General features: G+C 41.2%; 1 protein-coding gene across 1 annotated transcript in view; it reads right to left on the bottom strand.

Moving 5' to 3' along the window:
• Positions 1-10,158: 10,158 nt before the first annotated feature.
• The window catches only part of LOC105922895, a 37,578-nt gene continuing 30,067 nt past the window's right edge, over positions 10,159-17,669 (bottom strand). Inside the window, exons 7-9 of the mRNA XM_036132356.1 lie at positions 15,383-15,709; positions 10,843-11,175; positions 10,159-10,765 (exon numbers count right to left, since the gene is read on the bottom strand). Of these exons, the coding sequence (XP_035988249.1) occupies positions 10,671-10,765; positions 10,843-11,175; positions 15,383-15,709 (755 nt within the window). The 3' untranslated portion in view covers positions 10,159-10,670. The remainder of the gene's footprint in view (positions 10,766-10,842; positions 11,176-15,382; positions 15,710-17,669) is intronic.

A 17,669-nucleotide genomic window follows, 5' to 3' on the forward strand; every position in this document is an offset into this window, starting at 1 on the left:
AAATTCTACATTTCTGTTTTTTTCTGTCAAGATGGGGTGCTGAGTTTACATTAATGAGAAATACAATGAACATTTTTGATTTTAGCAAATGGCTGCAATGAGACAAAGAGTGAAAATTTAATGGGGTCTGAATACTTTCCGTACCCTCTGTAATTTAGCTTTTAATCAGCATCTATGGTCAGAAAGTAATCAGCAGCATGTGTGTAGCTTTTTGTAACAATCTGTAAAATATTGAATGAAAATCCTAACACCAATCATTCTTCTCCCTAAAAGGATAACAAATGCTAAATAATGAGCTTTTATAAATAAATAAAGGTTTAATAAAGGTTTTTGTTTTCCAAGTATCTGTATTTAGTGCAGAGTTCAGTTACAGCAGTTTAAAACAGTGAAATAACCTTTTAATGGACGACAGCCTCCAGTCAGCAACAGCCGCCCCTCATGTCTTCTCATATATTTACTGTTCTGGAAATAAAAGAAACCTCAGAAATCCTGTTTGGTCCAAAACAGATGAATATTTATTCAGAGGGATAATTGTATGATGGCCTCATAAAGCTCCACATCTTGCAGGTTTATCAGTGTGACTCCTTCTCTGTCCTGCAGGTCAGCAGAAGATCACAGCTCAGCATGGAGATAATAATGTGGTTCTGCCATGTGGACTCACCAGCAGGAACCCTGTTATAGTGGTAGAGTGGACCAGAACCAGTCTGGGCTCAGAATATGTCCTGGTGTACCGAGATGAGCAGATTGATGCATTTAACCAGCATCCATCCTTCAAGAACCGGGTGGATCTGCAGGACAGAACGATGAGGGACGGAGACGTGTCTTTGGTTCTGAAGAACGTGAGGACAGCGGGACATACGAGTGTCGGGTCGTTCAGAGTGGAAGAATCTCATCAGAACCATGAGAAAAAGTTGATGTGGGGTTTAGTTACTCTTTAAATGAATTTAGCTCACTCTTAGAAGAAAGAGGAAATTTTTATGTCATTGTAGATTCCAACCAGATGTGTCTTCTGCATCTAACCCGTCCCTCAGGGAGCGGTGGCAGCTTCCAGCGCCTGGGAGGAATCTGGGGCTACGGGTCTGGCTCAGTGACCCATAGTACCATCTGTTGGGTCTGGACCGGGTTCTTGAAGCCTTCTCAGAACCAAAGACTGCTGCTCTAACCACTAGATTAGTCACAGAAACACATCAGGAGGTGAAACGAATGGAAAAGTGTTAGAAAATGAGATTAAAACTAGTCTTTACCAAAGGCTGAATACAAGTGTCGTCAGGAGGCTGGAGGTCACTGAGCTGTAATCAGTAAGCTGCTGTAATCAGAGGGGGGGGGGGGTGAATACTTTCTCTCAGTTCTGCATTCACTGGTAGTGATGATGAATGAACTCCAGAGAAGCTTGCTCAGCAGTTTTTCTGTGTGATGTGTTGTTAATGGGTCCAGTCCTTTTTGCCCCTTTATTTCCTTATAAATGTACATTTTATTTTTATTACAGTCTGATGAGGCCGAGTTCTTTGGTCCGTTTCATCAGAACCACAGAACTTAGCAAGTTAAAGCTGGTGTGGTGGTGTCTGGATTCAGCCTTGGATTTAAAGCATTTTACCTTTTTGGAAAGAGGATTGAACTGTTTTTCTTTCATTTGAATTCTATATGTTCTCCTTCATCTATCAGCTAAATGTGAGTTTTATCTGAATTAACAGAGAACCTGAACGATTGAACAGAATTTTCTGCCAGACTGGAGGTGTTGATCCAGTTCAGCTCCTCCATCAGAGGACTGAACGTCGGAGGTTTCACCACCTCAGGGTCCAGAGAGTGATGGAGACTCCATGTCAGACAGGGAGCTACAGCTCCTGGTGGTCAGATCTCTACTGGGACTGAGGTAGAAACCAGCAGCTGAGGAGCAGAGGAGACCCATGTGGACCAGAACCAGAATCATTCTGGTGCCACAGGAAGCTGGCTGTGAGCTGATGATGTCATTAAAGGCAGATCTGAGGTCAGTTTATGCAACTAGATCAATATGAAGGTTTTAAAGGTCAAAAATTAGAATTAGATTTGTTTAATTAAAAATCCAAAGTCAAACAGATTTATAACACATATAAGAGAATCCTCAGACAGTTACTGGTCTGACACCATAGTTTCCAATTCTTTGTAAATGAAACCAAACCCTGATCTGTTCCCAGAGAACTGATCTCCAGAAACAAGAAAACATCAACCTGTTGGTTTACATCAGTTCATATTTAAACCGTAATACTCTTTTTGTCTTATTTCAGCTACTCTACATTTCTGTGTAACACATCAGGATAACTGTAATCTTCTATAGGCGCCTCATGGTTAAACCTGAACATTGTAACATTTACATCCATGAACCTCTCTTTAGTCCATTGAGGCGATATTATCAAACAGACATTCTTTGATGGAGGGATGTGTAACCTTTGACCTCTATGAATACTTGTAGAAAAAAAGAGAAAGATTGAGAATCAAACTCAGTTATAGTATTGTTCTCCATTTTTATTCTCCATTCTTCAAGGTCTTTCACGGTTTTTCTTTGGACTTTAATTATTTCTCAGCAGAAATGAAGCCAAAGTTAAACAATCATCTCACAGTAACCAGTGTAGATGTCAGATGATCTAAATCTCCTAAGTTTAGAACATTTAGCATCAGCTTCAGAGGGAGAAGGTTAACATCAGCTTCACTCTGACGGCCTGCAGTCTGGGTTAAACACTCAGTGTGATGTTGCCCCCTGGTGGACAAAGCCTGGTAGCTCATTCATTCATTCATTCATTCATTCATTCATTCATTCGCTGCTGAAATTGACAGGTTAGTTTTATTGTTGTCTCTTTAAAAGACTATCAGCATAAGATCAACACTGGAACCAGAACCAGCCTGGATCCTGTGATGGGATGATTTCATTCATCCTGTTCCTGTCCACATCTGGATGTCAGCTGGATTCTCAGAACCGCTGGACTCGTCTAAACTGCAGCTGGAGGCTGGCAGCATGAATTCAGCTCTTTTACCCTTTTGTCTTTCTTGATGTTTGATTCTTTCTTCTACTTACCGGCAGAAGGTCACTGGGTGCACCAGGGGGCGCTAGAGGGTGCTATAGCTCCCCCTGCAAAAGTCATAGCACCCCCAAGAAAACATTACATTATCATTTTCTTTTTCATCTTTTGCAGGAATCCTTGCCTCGGATCTGATCTCCTCAACGATCTACCCCCCTTTACATGGAAAGGCTGATTACCTGCCTCGTTAACCACAGTTATGGGCAGGAAGAAGGATGTGCAGCACCATACTTCAGGGACAGAATGACCAGGCTAAACCTCAAAACAAACTTGTTTTGGTGTAAAAAGCTTGTCGTACATTGAAGTGAACGTAGGTCTATTGAATGAGAGGATAAACGCATCACAGCTGGGATGTAGTCCTGGTTCCTAAAGGGCTGAAGAAGATGACAACAGCAGTCCTTCACTACACAAATAATAGAAATCTCACTCCACAACTTAGCATCTAGTGCATCTAACAGGGATCCTGATGCCCCACAGACGCCTGATGCTGATGATTTAGCTGCAGGGAGAGAGTCAACAATACGTCAGATAAGATGAGCAGAGGCCAGACTGCTGGTGAGAGGATCAGAGGCAGGATGCCGCTGATGAGAGGCTGGAAGCACCAAACCAAGAGAGATGAACCCAGGAGCTGCTGCAGACTTTTTAAACAAAGCTGGGATCTAAACTCTGATGCAGGTCATCACCATTAACTTTACACAAAGACCGCTGTTTTCTAAATTAGTAATATTTAACCTTATATGTGCAAAACCTGCTGTTATATTTCAACTATTCTAAATACTAAAACTGCCATTAGTAAATTCCTGATGGAGTGAAATGTTCTCTCAATATGTTTTCTGCTTCTTGTTGCGTTCTCTTTCAGCCTCTGCTGTCTCCTCTCCAAATCTGTTCCTGCGTCAGATGGAAGTGAAGACACATCATTACCTAATGGACAGTTTGATATACATATGAATAAATATGAATGCAGAGACCCTGTTTATGGCTGGTCTATATATTGAGTTTTTGAAGATACTAGCATATTTTTAGATTAAATGTAAATTTATACGGTGGTGTGGGTTTATTGAGGCCAGGCCTGATACTGAAGAGAAATATATATATATATATATATAAAAATATGTCACAGAAAGAAACTGTGACAGTAATAAGCTTATAGAAATCATGTGTCTCAGTCTCATATGTGGATGACATTAAGGGGAGCACTGGCACTTACTTTTTTCCATTTAAAGCACTGATTAAAAGAAATGTGTAATAAAAAAATGTATAATTTTCTTCTGTCTAAATTTCCACAGATGCATCTGGGAAAATGATACAGTGAATTCATTGTTGCAGCTCACGCTTGTATGTATTGATTGAGCAGCAGAATACCACATATTCATTCTACACTTGTGAATGTTGCAGTTTGTGCTTGTGTCTGTTTGTGATGAGAAACGTGAAAATAATTTATCCTTCATGGAGCCACCCATGCTGCAGGTGAAGCAGGGAAAGCAGACATTATACTTAGCCACATGCTGCAGCGCCTCCTGTTGCAGAATTTATAATTTGAGTTTAAGCAGAATACACTAAATCCGAATTTAATCACATTTTAGTATTACATTTATTTTCCACTGGCTCTTTAACCATATTTTAGAATTTCCACTAATTCATTGTGTCATGGTAGCTGTTTTTTACCCACATGCAGAGACAAGCCAGGCAGAATTAGAAGGTTAACTGAACCACTACTGAGGAAACTATGCAGGGTTCTTTAGAAAGGGAACCAGATCTCACTGCTAAGATCGGCAGGTGATGAGACCCGGGACACAAGAGACACAGTTACCCAGGCAACCAGAGAGACTGAGTCCCACCACCTATGGCTAATATTACAATGATTTCAATACTGGCTAACACTCTGGCAGAGAAGTGCTGACAGCCGTCCGCTTATCTGCAGCCACCACAGGCCTGAAATGACCTGCAAGCAGAGCAGCAGCCACCTGTGGGAGAGGAGGAGGAAATGGGCTGCACCATCTGAGCACACTGATTATTTTGTTATTCACCTTTGTTTAATTTGGTCCGTTTTAGCCTTAGTTCCTCAGTGAGACTAAACTCCTTATTAAACTATTGTTTATAGGATAGTCTGCTGGCCTTTTCACTGTTCAACACCAGTGTTTATACCTTAGCTGCTTCTTTATTAAAAATAAAAAAAACCTTCAGTTTAGTGAACTTTGCTGCATCAGTGGTCAGTGCTTGTTTCTTCTTCAGACTCTTCCTCTCTGCTGCCTTTCTTTTCTTTTTTTGTTGATTTCTCACTTCATTTTACATGTTCTATCAGGGGTCTGGTGCATAACTTGCTGTGCATCTCTTTACTGCGTTTAATGCAGTTTTACAAAGTGCAAATGGGGAAGAGGTTCTAATTTATTTGTCAAGCTCCACAGCAGGTTTGTAGCCATGATGAAGCAGCAGCTGTCTGTGAGGCTGACTACAGTGGAAAGAGAATCACAGAGAAGTTCTGTTTTTAAATTAATAAATCGGTGAGCAGGGGTCTGAAGAGTCTCTGACATCAGCTGTAAATAAACATAAATGTATTTTATTACAGCTAAATGCTCCATAGCTCTGCTGTGTGACAGAGAGCATCAGAGGCCTCAGAAAGTGAAAGGAGGGATGTGTCTGTCTGTTCCCTCACAGCTGCAGTCTGAGGAATTACAGGCAGGTGAGCAGCATGAATATGTTTTATTAAGAGTGACCAAAACCTCTAAAATATTTTATTGTTTATAGTCAAAGGTGGCCCAGGGAGAAGGCCATGAGTCAGGATAGAGAGCTGCAGCACTGAGAGGAGAGCCTGCAGACAGAGACAGCAGCAGGCTGATTCTTTGTTAAATATTTACTTCAGCTATTATTAAATGTCTGCATTATTTAAATAATTAAAGGACGCAGGGATACATCATCGTTCTTTATCATGATTAATTTAACACATCTGACTAAATGTGGATTTATTTAGTGTTTCAGGGTCACTTTCTATGTTTATGTCAATAAATCAAACTATGAGGCTCACAGCCCTGTTACCTTGTCACAAGTAATAATCTGCTTACAGGAATGTTTTTATCATCAAACATCTCATGTAGAGTGTTTTCATTTAGCTCCTCATGATCTGGTTACTCTCCTTGTAGATGTCAGAGGCTCATTGTATCATCTCAACCACAGACTGGCAGCTTAAACTTTAGATTTTAGTGATTTAAAGAACTAAAGTTGGTCAGCAGGTGCTGCACTGCTGCTGCTGGTCATTCTGTGGTTCCTCAGCCTCTGGAGAGGAGAGAGGATGATAAATCAGTCAGCAGGCTTCAGAAACATCTCCCCCTCCTCCTGAGAGGATGGTTACGCCCTCGGTCACAGTGATGTAACGTTGTCATGGTTACTAGCAGTGATAAACAGGTCTGACTCTGTCTGGAGAACATGTTCCTAGATTCAGGAGACGTTCCTCCTTCAGGTTTCATCACCACCTTCATCCTGCTGTGTGGGTTAAAGGGTTCTGCTTCATCTCTTCTCCTGTGAGCAGAGGTCCGTTCCTGCAAAGTGCTCTCAGTCCTTCTGGAGACCTTCTGCTGCTGGTTCTCCTGCAGCCAGAGACGTTCATCCTTCAGGTTTTATCACCACCATCATTCCTCCTCCTCCTCCTCCTCCTCTTCCTCAGTGGTGACGGTCTGCTGCTCCTCTGCAGCTCCTGCTGGAGTCAGATCTCCAGGATCAAAGCAGGACAGTCCAGAGCTCCTGGCTCAGGTGTCAGGGCTGCAGGGAGGCGGCCTCACCCACCTGAGCAGAACTCACCTGTCTGAGCCTCTTCCACCAGACAGGATTCTCTGATGGAGTCAGTCCAGGACTCTGGAGCCAAAGCTCCCCACCACACATGAAACCCTGCTGGTTCCACCGGCTTCCTGAGACATCCTGCAGGACCTGGAGGAGAACAGAGGTCCTGTGGTTCTACTGGCCTTTAGAGCCGCCCCACGTTTGGTGAAATGTGGATCAAACTGCTGACTGAGACCCGTTCTGACCCAAGGCTGGTCCTCCTTATCCAGAGGGGGCGCTGTGGTTAATCAGCTGAACCTGGAAGGTTCTCCTCCAGAGAATAAATCTCACACGGCTGCTCTAGAGACCCTGAGAGACACATGATGAGTGAGGGGGATGGAGGAAGCAGCTTAGAACGGACCAGAACCAGCAGAACCTCAGCAACAGGAGCCTCTGGGTCTCTTCTTCTTTCAGGGAGAACAGTTTCTCCCAAAGTTTCTGGACCTTTTTATTCTGTATTTCTTCACAGATGGGGCCCGTTTGTCCCCCACTGGGATCTATGACGTGACTCCAGGAGGAGTTAAACTAATTCACCTTAGAACCTCAGAACCTGCCTTTATTTATGACCCAGTCAGGAACCAAACATGTTTTCAAGGACACCGACCAACAGAGAAACCTCTAGAGACGAGGTTAATGTGAGAATAAAATCTGATCACATGTCAGATAAAAACCAGCAGATCTAAAACCAGAAGCTTCTGCAGCTTCACTTTAACAGGAAGAATGAGAATCTGCTGAGCTGACGGCTCAGAAGCTGCTAAGTAATAATCTGAATGATTCCTGGAAGGAAGTAAAAAGTGAAGATTTCAGGTTGTCTCCACCCTGAACTACAGATGGAGGCTGAGGGTCAGACATACTGCTGAACTATGGCCACAGCATCATCATCTAGATGTAACTGGCTCACATGTTTAATGTGGACACCATGAGAGCTCAGTGATTATTATGGAGCATGAGCTGATCAGGCTGCAACAGGCTGGCTGACATGTGCTTTAGACCAGATTACAGCAGAACACCTTCAGTCTGCCTCACAGGCTTTAGGCTTTGATTCAGACAAAGCTAGAATGGAGCAGATGTTTGACTTCTTCTACAGTTTTTGGTTCTTCACTATGTCTCTGTAATGTGGGCACGGCTTGAAGAAGAGCTGCCATTGATCTGACACAGACACCACCCACGTCTCCATGATGAGGCTTTAATGAAGCTCAGGCTGCAGGGGTCAAAGGTCACAGGAGCTCCAGCAGAGGAGCAGCCATGTTTGATACAACAGAGGACAACATTACAATGAGTGGATATAGAGAAGCAGCAGAGAGGAGAGAAATCTGTTTTCATGCAGACAGAGAGCAGATAAAATGTAGACCAGAACATTAACAGGACGTTAAAATAAAGATAAAATCTGAACCAGAACATTTACAGGACGTTTAAATACAGAAACGTTACTTTAATAGAGCTGCAGACGTCAGTTAGATCAGGAACTGATTCATTTACTGACTATTTTCTTTGGTTAATAGATCTAAAAAGAAACACTGAGTAAATTAACACACTTCAATAAACAAGCGATAAACTAAAAACATTTGAAGCTGATTTAAATGCAGATGTAAAGGCAAAATCATGTAAAAAAACAAACAAAAAAAACTAAATTCAACATTCACATTTATTTAAGGTCATATATCCATCCCTGTTTGGCAAAATGTTAGAAAATATAACAAGTGCTGTAAATAATTATTTTGCTAATTAATGTAAGTAAATTAAAATACTTCAATAAACAACAGTTTTAAACTTAAAGCGTTTTGAATTTAAAACAAACATTTATAGCTCATTTTAAATCCAAATTTAAAGGCAAAAACGTAAAAAAAATGATTTCAGGTAATTTATGTCTATCCCTGTTTAGCAGAGCAGAAGACAATATAACTATGGCTGCAACTAAAGATTTTTTATTTAAATGCTTCATCTCTTTTTATTAAGGGATTTATAATCCAAACGCAAACGGCTCTTAAATGCAGATCTTCCTTAAATAATGTGAACCAGGTGAAGCTAAATGTTAAGCTACTTGAGAATTTCTGGATAGATCAGATTTAAAGACAAAGAAGGTTTTTCATATCAAAGAATAAAAGTTAATTTTACATAAAAGCTAAATATAAAATGCTGCATAAGATTTATTATGATGAATGAATTAGTGAAATAATCAATTCATCATGACTAATCTTAATAATAGTCTCAGTCCTAACAATCAGACCTAAAGCTAAATCTAAACTAGAACAGCTGAAAGTAACAGAATTAGAAAAGCTTCATCAGAGTTTAACACTCAAAGTCCCAAAGTGCAGACTTTAGTCTGCACCTAGTTTGTATCCAGTATCCCCCCAAAGGTATTAATGTCTCTCCTCTGGTGGAGTGAGCAACATTTGCAAATCAAAAGGCAATTGTAAGAATGTAAAGGCAGTTTACCTGTGGCAAATGTAGGAAAGGCTCACCATGGGAATGTGGAAACTGCTAGATGGGACAATTGTATTTTACATTTTTCCACTTTATATTTAGTGCTTTATCCATATGTAGACTGCTTTTCTTTATCTGAAATAAAAAAAAATCTTTCTGAAGTTATACCTTCTGTCTGTTGTTTTTCAAAATTGAGCTGTTTGGGGTGGTATTTGGCTCCAGTCCCCCCAACAGTACTTCACAACTCTCAGAACCATTCCACCCCCTTTGGTTTTAGTTCAAGCCTCTCTGTTGAGGAGTGTTTTACCTGAAAGCGGGGGTGGGGGGACTACGGCTGTTCCTTGTGTGACATAAATGTTACTCCAATACTAAAGGCATACTGTTTGTCTTTCTCTAAGATTAAAATTTGAATGACATAAAAAGGTGAGACAAGACAAAATACAATTATTATTTTGTTCATATAGTGAGCTTTGCAATATACATGAGTCTGTTGGTGAATGGACAATAGAAATAGGCTCTGCCTTGCCTTGTTGGAAAAGCATGGCTATGACCTGTTCTCAGCTCAGGAACTAGGACCCGTATGGTATCTGGTTGTTCAATGGGTTTGCCTAAATAAAATGTTTAGATATGACTTATCAATATATTCCTGCAAAAAAGGTCTGATGTTGCAGGGCCATGTAATGAAAAGTGCTTGGAACATGCTCCTGTTCTGATCCCAGTTTGTTTCAGCCTTTCTCCAGTCTCTTGTAGAAGGGCTGGTCTTATCACAGGTTATTTGCATTACAAGAGTAACAGTTAGCAAGGTAGGGTGAATACACAAACTTGAAGAGGGGAGGGGGGCTGGCAAAAGAAATTAAATTCCCTGGGTCTTCTATCCTGGACTAAACATCAGAAATACTGAGTGAAGATGTGAGCTGCTGCTGAGAAATGAGGTTCTGATGACGGACCAGAACCACCTCTCTCTGCTAGAGAATCAAACTAAAGCTCAGAACTTCAATCCTGACTTTGGAGGAAAACTGGATCTGAGAGAAACCCCGAAGGCACCAAAGGTTTCACCTTTCCACCATTTAAACTTTTTCTGGGTCTGGATGTGAGCTAAGGAGAAATAATGATGGAGAGAATGTTCCTCAGGAGCTGGAGGCTGGTTCTGGTTCAGAGTTCTGGGTCAGAGTTCTGGCTCAGAGTTCTGGATCAGGGTTCTGCTACCAGAACCAGCTTCAAGCTCTCAGTCATTAATCCTCATCAATACAGAGTCTGCAGACTGGACCCAGAGGCAGCAGCTGATGAAGAGTCCTCTATTCTTCATCCATCAGAACCTTCACCGAGATCTTCTCTCAGAACCAAGATCCAATTGGATCAAGAACAAATCATTGATGAACGAACAAATCAGACTGATTTATCAGCCATCAGAGGAGTCGGGTCAATGGAGTTGTTTCTGGTCCTGATGTCCTCTGGTTGGTTCTTGACCTGAACTCTCCCTGCTGAGGAGACAAAAGATCCATTAGAACCCAAAACAGAACAAAAACAGAAACAGACTAGAATGAGCGGAACCACAAACCTTTGACTGTGAGGTTAACTGATTTCATTCTCAGAAGTTCTTCATCCTTCTTGACTTTACAGAAGTAGACTCTACTGTCTTCCTTTGTGGGATGCATCAAAGTCAGATTGAGGTCTCCAGTTCTCAGCGGGTCTTCTTTCATCTTGGTTCTGTTCCAGTAAAACTTATCCTGTTCTTTAGGCTGTTCAGAACAGTTTTTAACATTCTCATACACATGGACCTTCCTGTTATCTCTGTCCCACCACACCACTTCAGCATCTCCTGGTAGCTCAGGTGTTGTTGTGAACGGCAGCAGGACAGACTCCGCCCCCTCCTCCACCTCCACCTGATGGACTGAGAGAACAACAGAGAGGAAGAGGAGCTGTAGAAAACAACAGAATATATGAATATATATATATATGAATATATATATATATATATATATATATATATATATATATATATATATATATATATATATATATATATATATATATATATATATATATATATATGGCTTACATATATAATATGTAAGCCATCTACGTCAAGAGAGAAAGACCAACCTTAAACAGAGGAGGAGGCCTTAGGTTCCAACTCTCAAAAACTTACAACACAGCTATAGGATTAATTCCAGCCAATCATCACCTTAACTCTCACCCTCATTCAGGTGATCAAAACATTGTTCCTTTAAGCCAAGCCAATAACAACCCTAACGACTCCTCGTTACAGAGGAGTGGACCAGTTTCAGTTCAATCTGCTGGCTTAATGTCTTTAACAACCGCCCATTACTTAGGGGTGGACCTGTTTCTGTTGAATTTGCGTGTTATCAAAGCATTACAGGCCTTTGTTAGGCAGTAGTATAAAGCTTGGTACTCATCATTACTCCAGACTTTTTGAATTGAGAAAGCTTCTTGGAGAGGAAGAGAAACGTCTTCAACTACGGAAAACAAGTCCAGTTGTTTTGTTTTTACTTTTTTTGGAAATAAATCGAGGGACTATTTACGTCAGGGCTCGATAACTTTTCACAAGTAAGATGAACAGATATCGTTTATATTTTTGATTAGAATGTGATTTTTCTAAAATTAGGCAGAGAGTTACAGGTCTACACGTCTTTGTGACATAGTCTCTCCAAAACTGCATCTGCTCCCTGAAGGCATCAGTGCTTCGTTAGACATCAGTGAACAGCATATTATATATAATATATATATTATATAATATATATTATATATATATTTATATATTATATATAATATATATATTAGTGACATAACGAAATAATGGCATCTCAAAAATACACCTTCATTAAAAGAACACACACACACACACACACACTTACATTTTAGTTTATTTGGCTAAAAACGGAGTTATCTGTTTTTGAAAATGAACTCTTCACATATATAGTGAACCCTCACTATACGGCGGTGCACCTTTCACGGTCTCGCTACTTCACGGATCTGCGTTGATGAGCCGTTCATTACAGTTCTCAAACATAATCGGTGCCCAGAAGAAAAAAGAGCAACAACAACTACTGATAACTATGTTCTTCTCCCGAAAACAACAACAACACACCAGCACCGTGGGCTTTAGAAGAAAAAAACGCTACAGAGCGGAGTCAGGATGCAGCGGCTCAGTCAGAAAAGCAGTGAAATACACGAGTCACAATTTGTCCTACTGTACTTTGGATTTTTTCATAATCATTTTTCAATTTCTCCCGTTCTAATCCAATGACTCGGGTCGCGGTGGGACGGTGCTGATCTCCGCAATCTGAAGCCTTCAGTTCGTATTGATGATCAAATTATTATTTTACAGCACAGTAGTTATTTGTAAAATAAATAAATAAACGTTTATACAGTACTTTTATTTCTTAAACAAATGCTTGGACCCGTAAAAAGGTTTTGTTCTTTGGTTTCAATGTACTATGGCGTATTTTATTGTATAATAATTGTAAACAAAAATAAAGGTTACTACTTCACGGATTTCGCCTATCACGGGTTCTTTTTGAAGCCTATATATATTTATGTACATAAATATGTGTACATGTACAAATGTGTTTGTTTATGTAGTAATAAAAAACTTATAAACATGTATGAGTGGCTGTGTTTTGAAACATACATACATCATGTCACAATATTCTATTACTTTTAACTCCACTAAGATTATTTAAACGCACTGGACCATTTGTTATAATAGCTATAGTTTTAAAGTTTTAAGCAAAAAAAAAAAAAAAACAACATGAAAATTAGTTCAATATTCAACGAGTTATAGTTGATTAAAATTTATTCTGCGCCTACTAAACACATTACACTGAGCTGAACTGTCGACCGGCCCAAGATGGCGCCCCTAAATCCCGTCAGCGGCCATAGACAAAAGCGGTTGATGCGGGGTTTACGCTTATATTATGTCTATGAGCAGCAGGTCTTCATCATTAAAGGATTGTGGGTAAAGCTGAAGGCCAGCAGCAGCAGCTCTTCATCACTGAAGGATTGTGGGTAAAGCTGAAGGCCAGCAGCAGGTCTTGATCACTGAAGGATTGTGGGTAAAGCTGAAGGCCAGCAGCAGGTCTCACTGAGCTATATTATACACTGGAGTGCTAATCGCAGGCTGTTAGAACGAGTCGCTTTGAAGCCACCAGCCGCCATATTGGTACTCCCTATTTTCCCCCAGTAACTAGGGAATATGTGCGCTACAGCATCGAATAACAAGGATTTTCTCATGTTCTAACATATATTTTTATGTTATGTTCTAAAACTATCAAGTACTGAGAGAGTCATGTGCTGAAATATTTTGCATTTCATCTATTTAAATATATATATATATATATTTAATATGAATAACATGTAAAATATTTTAGCACCTAATTTCCTAGTAGTTGATAGTGTTAGTACATCCACTGACTGTAGAATTACCTGTGAAACGTTTTCAGACAGCCAGAAAACTGCTTGTTGTTGCAACCAAATCCTGTGGGATTCTGTGAGAGTAGGGAGTAGCAAGATGGCGGCCAGTGACTTCAGTTTTTCGGCAAAATCAGCACTCCAGTGTATTATATAGCTCAGTGGCAGGTCTTCATCACTGAAGGATTGTGGGTAAAGCTGAAGGCCAGCAGCAGGTCTTCATCACTGAAGGATTGTGGGTAAAGCTGAAGGCCAGCAGCAGCAGGTCTTCATCACTGAAGGACTGTGGGTAAAGCTGAAGGCCAGCAGCAGGTTTTCATCACTGAAGGATTGTGGGTAAAGCTGATGGCCAGCATTAGGTCTTGATCACTGAAGGATTGTGGATAAAGCTGAAGGCCAGCAGCAGGTCTTCATGACTGAAGGATTGTGGGTAAAGCTGAAGGCCAGCAGCAGCAGGTCTTCATCACTGAAGGATTGTGGGTAAAGCTGAAGGCCAGCAGCAGGTGAGAGCAGAAGGTAACAGAAAGGTGCTGCAGAGGATCAGAGTCTTGATGCTGCTGGGATCTTTAGTCCAGCTGCTGCTGACCAGCAGTGTGCAGCTGCTGCTCTTCTTTCTCACATTTCATCTGTGGATCTAAAGTGGAACCTTGAAGAAAAGCAGAGTTCCATCCAGCATGTCTTTGTTCCAGGACAACAGTCCTCTCTGGTGGCTCCACTCAGCATCTCTCACATGTTCTCCATGAAGACACTGACACACACCTTCATCACCTCCCAGCCAAGGTCAACTTGAACTAGACTACATGAGGAACTCACTGGGTTCTGGTTCTAAAGCTGTATCAACTGTTTGCAGTACCAACATGATGCATGGAGAGAAGAAGCTGGACCACTGCAGAGACACCAAGATCACATCAACACCACATGTTGATGTGAAGCAGCTTTCTCGCCTGAAGGTTTAGAACCAAACAGCGTCACTGGTTCTGATCCAGATTACTGTGAAATAATCTTCAATGGATCCAGCTGCTGTTGCCTAGACTGACCTCTGGCCTGCTGCTTCCTCCAGTCCATCACTCCATCAGGACCAGTTCAGCCTCTGGAGAACCAAAAAGTCTAAGAATGAAGCTGATTCTCTATGAGTTGCTCTATGTTACTGGCTAGTTTAAGATCAAGAGGTTCTGCAGATGTTCCTCCACTATCTTGAGCATCAGAACATCATCTGTTCCACATTTCCTCTTCCGACTGCTGATCTGGGTCTGCTTGGTTCTGCTGTCATTATTGGCTGTTTAGAAGGACACAGCTGATGCTGCCAGAACCAGCTGAGGTCCAGATAGAAAGCTGCTCATTGAATCCCAGCAATGCTTCCATTGATCAGAGTGTTTGTCAGGAGAAGTGCTGAAAACCTGGAGCTGGAAACTGGACCCTGTCTGGACCGGACCTCTGTCTCCTGCACTGGTTCCTCATCTTCACTCATTCTAATGTATTGTTATGTTCAATGAAAGCAGGAAAAATGCTGAGTCATGACATCACATTTACTGGGACTCTGAAGCTGAAACTCACACATTTCACTTTCAGCTTCTAAGGAGCCTCTGATCAGTATTGATCACACCTGATCAGCTGATTGGAGCACATTTAGACCCCTGACCTTTGACCTGGAGAGTTAAAGCACTGACCTTTGACCCAGAGATCAACTTGTTTCTTCATCAGGATGTTCTCCTTCCCTCTGTAGACGATGCAGGTGTAGATGTTAGTGTCTTCATCTGTGGGGTGTTTCAGAGTCAGACTGAGGTCTCCAGTTCTCAGCAGGTTTTTCTTCATCTTGGTTCTGTTTCTGTAGAACTGGTCCTTTTCTTCAGGATGATCAGAACCGTTCTCATACACATGGACCTTCCTGTTTCTCCTGTCCATCCACTCCACTCTAACATCTTCAGGCAGGGTAACTGTGGTTCTGCAGGGCAGCAGGACAGACTCCTCCCCTGAATCCACCTCCACCTGTGGGACTGAGAGGACAACAAAGGACAAGATGAGTTGGACAGACAGTAGCAGCAGCTCTGAGGACATTTTCTTTGACAGGATGAAGGTCCAACATGTTGGACTGGTTCCAGTCTGAAATGGGTCCCATGTCTCCACTGAACAGAGACAGTGTTGTCTTTGCTGAGGGTCCAATCAGCAGCAGAACCGACTGTGGGACAGAACGTCCTCAGTGTGGACAGGAGACCCAGCAGAAAGCTGCAGACTGACCCAACCAGCAGTCAACACTGACTTCAAGCTGCTGCTGAAGTTTTTCACAGCTTCAACATGTTGATCCAACATCATCATTGAGCTCCTGGTTCCCTCAGGCTGGCAGGAGTTCTGCTACAGGTCCGGATGGGTCAAAGTTCTCCGGACCTTTTCATTCTGTTGAGGGTTCAGGTTTCATCCATTTCATAGTGAAACCAGTTCTAGTTGCTGTGAGTGAAGATAAATCTGGGTTTTTATGAAGTTGAGCAGAGATCCAGAACCTTCCAGAACCCAGCCGACAAATACCAGCTGAAAGGTGAGAGGACCAGAACCTTCTGGACCTCTGAAGGTTGGGTCTTCTGGGTTCTGGAAGAAACCAGGTCTCTGATGGTGATCAGGGGTTAAATATTTCTGAACCAGAACCAGCTCCCTGTTGAAGATCTCAATAGTCAGTGAGAGCCAAACAGAACTCTTCCTGTTCTGATCCAAACGGTTCTTTTGGGGGAACAAAACAGAACCTGGGCCTCATTTCATCTGCTCTCATGATGATTTAGTGACAAATGCTGCAAACATTGATGTGATGTTCTGGTTCTGATGGTATCAGGACAAATGCTCCTGTCCAACACATTCTCACTCTCTACTCGCCACATGTTGACGTTTGGTCAGATTCCCCTCAGAGTCACACGGAGGACCTCCTTCCTGTCATTATCGGACTGGAAAACAAATAATCCGACCATGACCTGTGTTTACTTGCACCAACATTTATTCAAAGTAGAAACTCTCTGACATTAGCAGAGTTGATGAATTTCCATAAAACTACTGCAGAGGTTTTATTCTTCTTCATGCAGAAAAAACAAACATGGAGGTGCATAGATGCCAACTGTTCTAAATGCATAGAATGGACCGGCAACAGGTTCTGAGATGGTGGAGAACTGCTGCTGTTGCTGTTAATAGAACGAGAGGAAATTATGATCATCCCAAAATGTTTTGTGCTGCAGCTCTGCGAGTCCATCCTCCACATGCAGGCGCTGTAAGTTCATGAGTTAATTTGAAAAAAAATATCCCTCTCAATTGGAGTACAATTTAATTTTGATGGTAATAATTTACTGATTAAGCTTTAAGTTTTAATTTACTGACTAAGGCTGAGTGAAGGTCCTGTATGGGAGAGAGGAGCAGGACTCTAAACGAACTTTTCAAGAATCTGTATTGCTGTTCTGTAACTGTAATACAATCTTGATGAGACATTCAGAATGATAAAAGGCAGATCCAAATTAAAAAGATTTATAGAAAAATGAGACATAAGCATCCCTAGAGGATGCCCTCAAAACTTTAAAACTCTCTGAAGAAAAAAATAAAAAAAATAAAAAAAATTTATATATATATATATATATATATATATATATATATATATATATATATATATAAATAAATATATTTGTCCAAGCTATTCAATTCCATTTTATTTATATAGCGCCAATTCATGAAACATGTCATCTCAAGGCACTTTACAAAGTCAAAATCAATCATATTATACAGATTGGTCAAAAATTTCCTATATAATGGAACCAGTTGATTGCATCAAAATCACGACACGCAGCATTCACTCCTGGAGAAGCGTAGAGCCACAGGGAGATGCTGCATGCTACAAGGACAAATGTAGCATGTAGTATTTATATAAAATGTAGCTTGTGCTGAAACAGTCTATGAGATGGGCTGAGGGTTTAATTTGATTTTCAAAAG

This window comes from Fundulus heteroclitus, unplaced genomic scaffold (genome assembly GCF_011125445.2).
Source record: "Fundulus heteroclitus isolate FHET01 unplaced genomic scaffold, MU-UCD_Fhet_4.1 scaffold_49, whole genome shotgun sequence".
Taxonomy (NCBI): Eukaryota; Metazoa; Chordata; class Actinopteri; order Cyprinodontiformes; family Fundulidae; genus Fundulus; species Fundulus heteroclitus.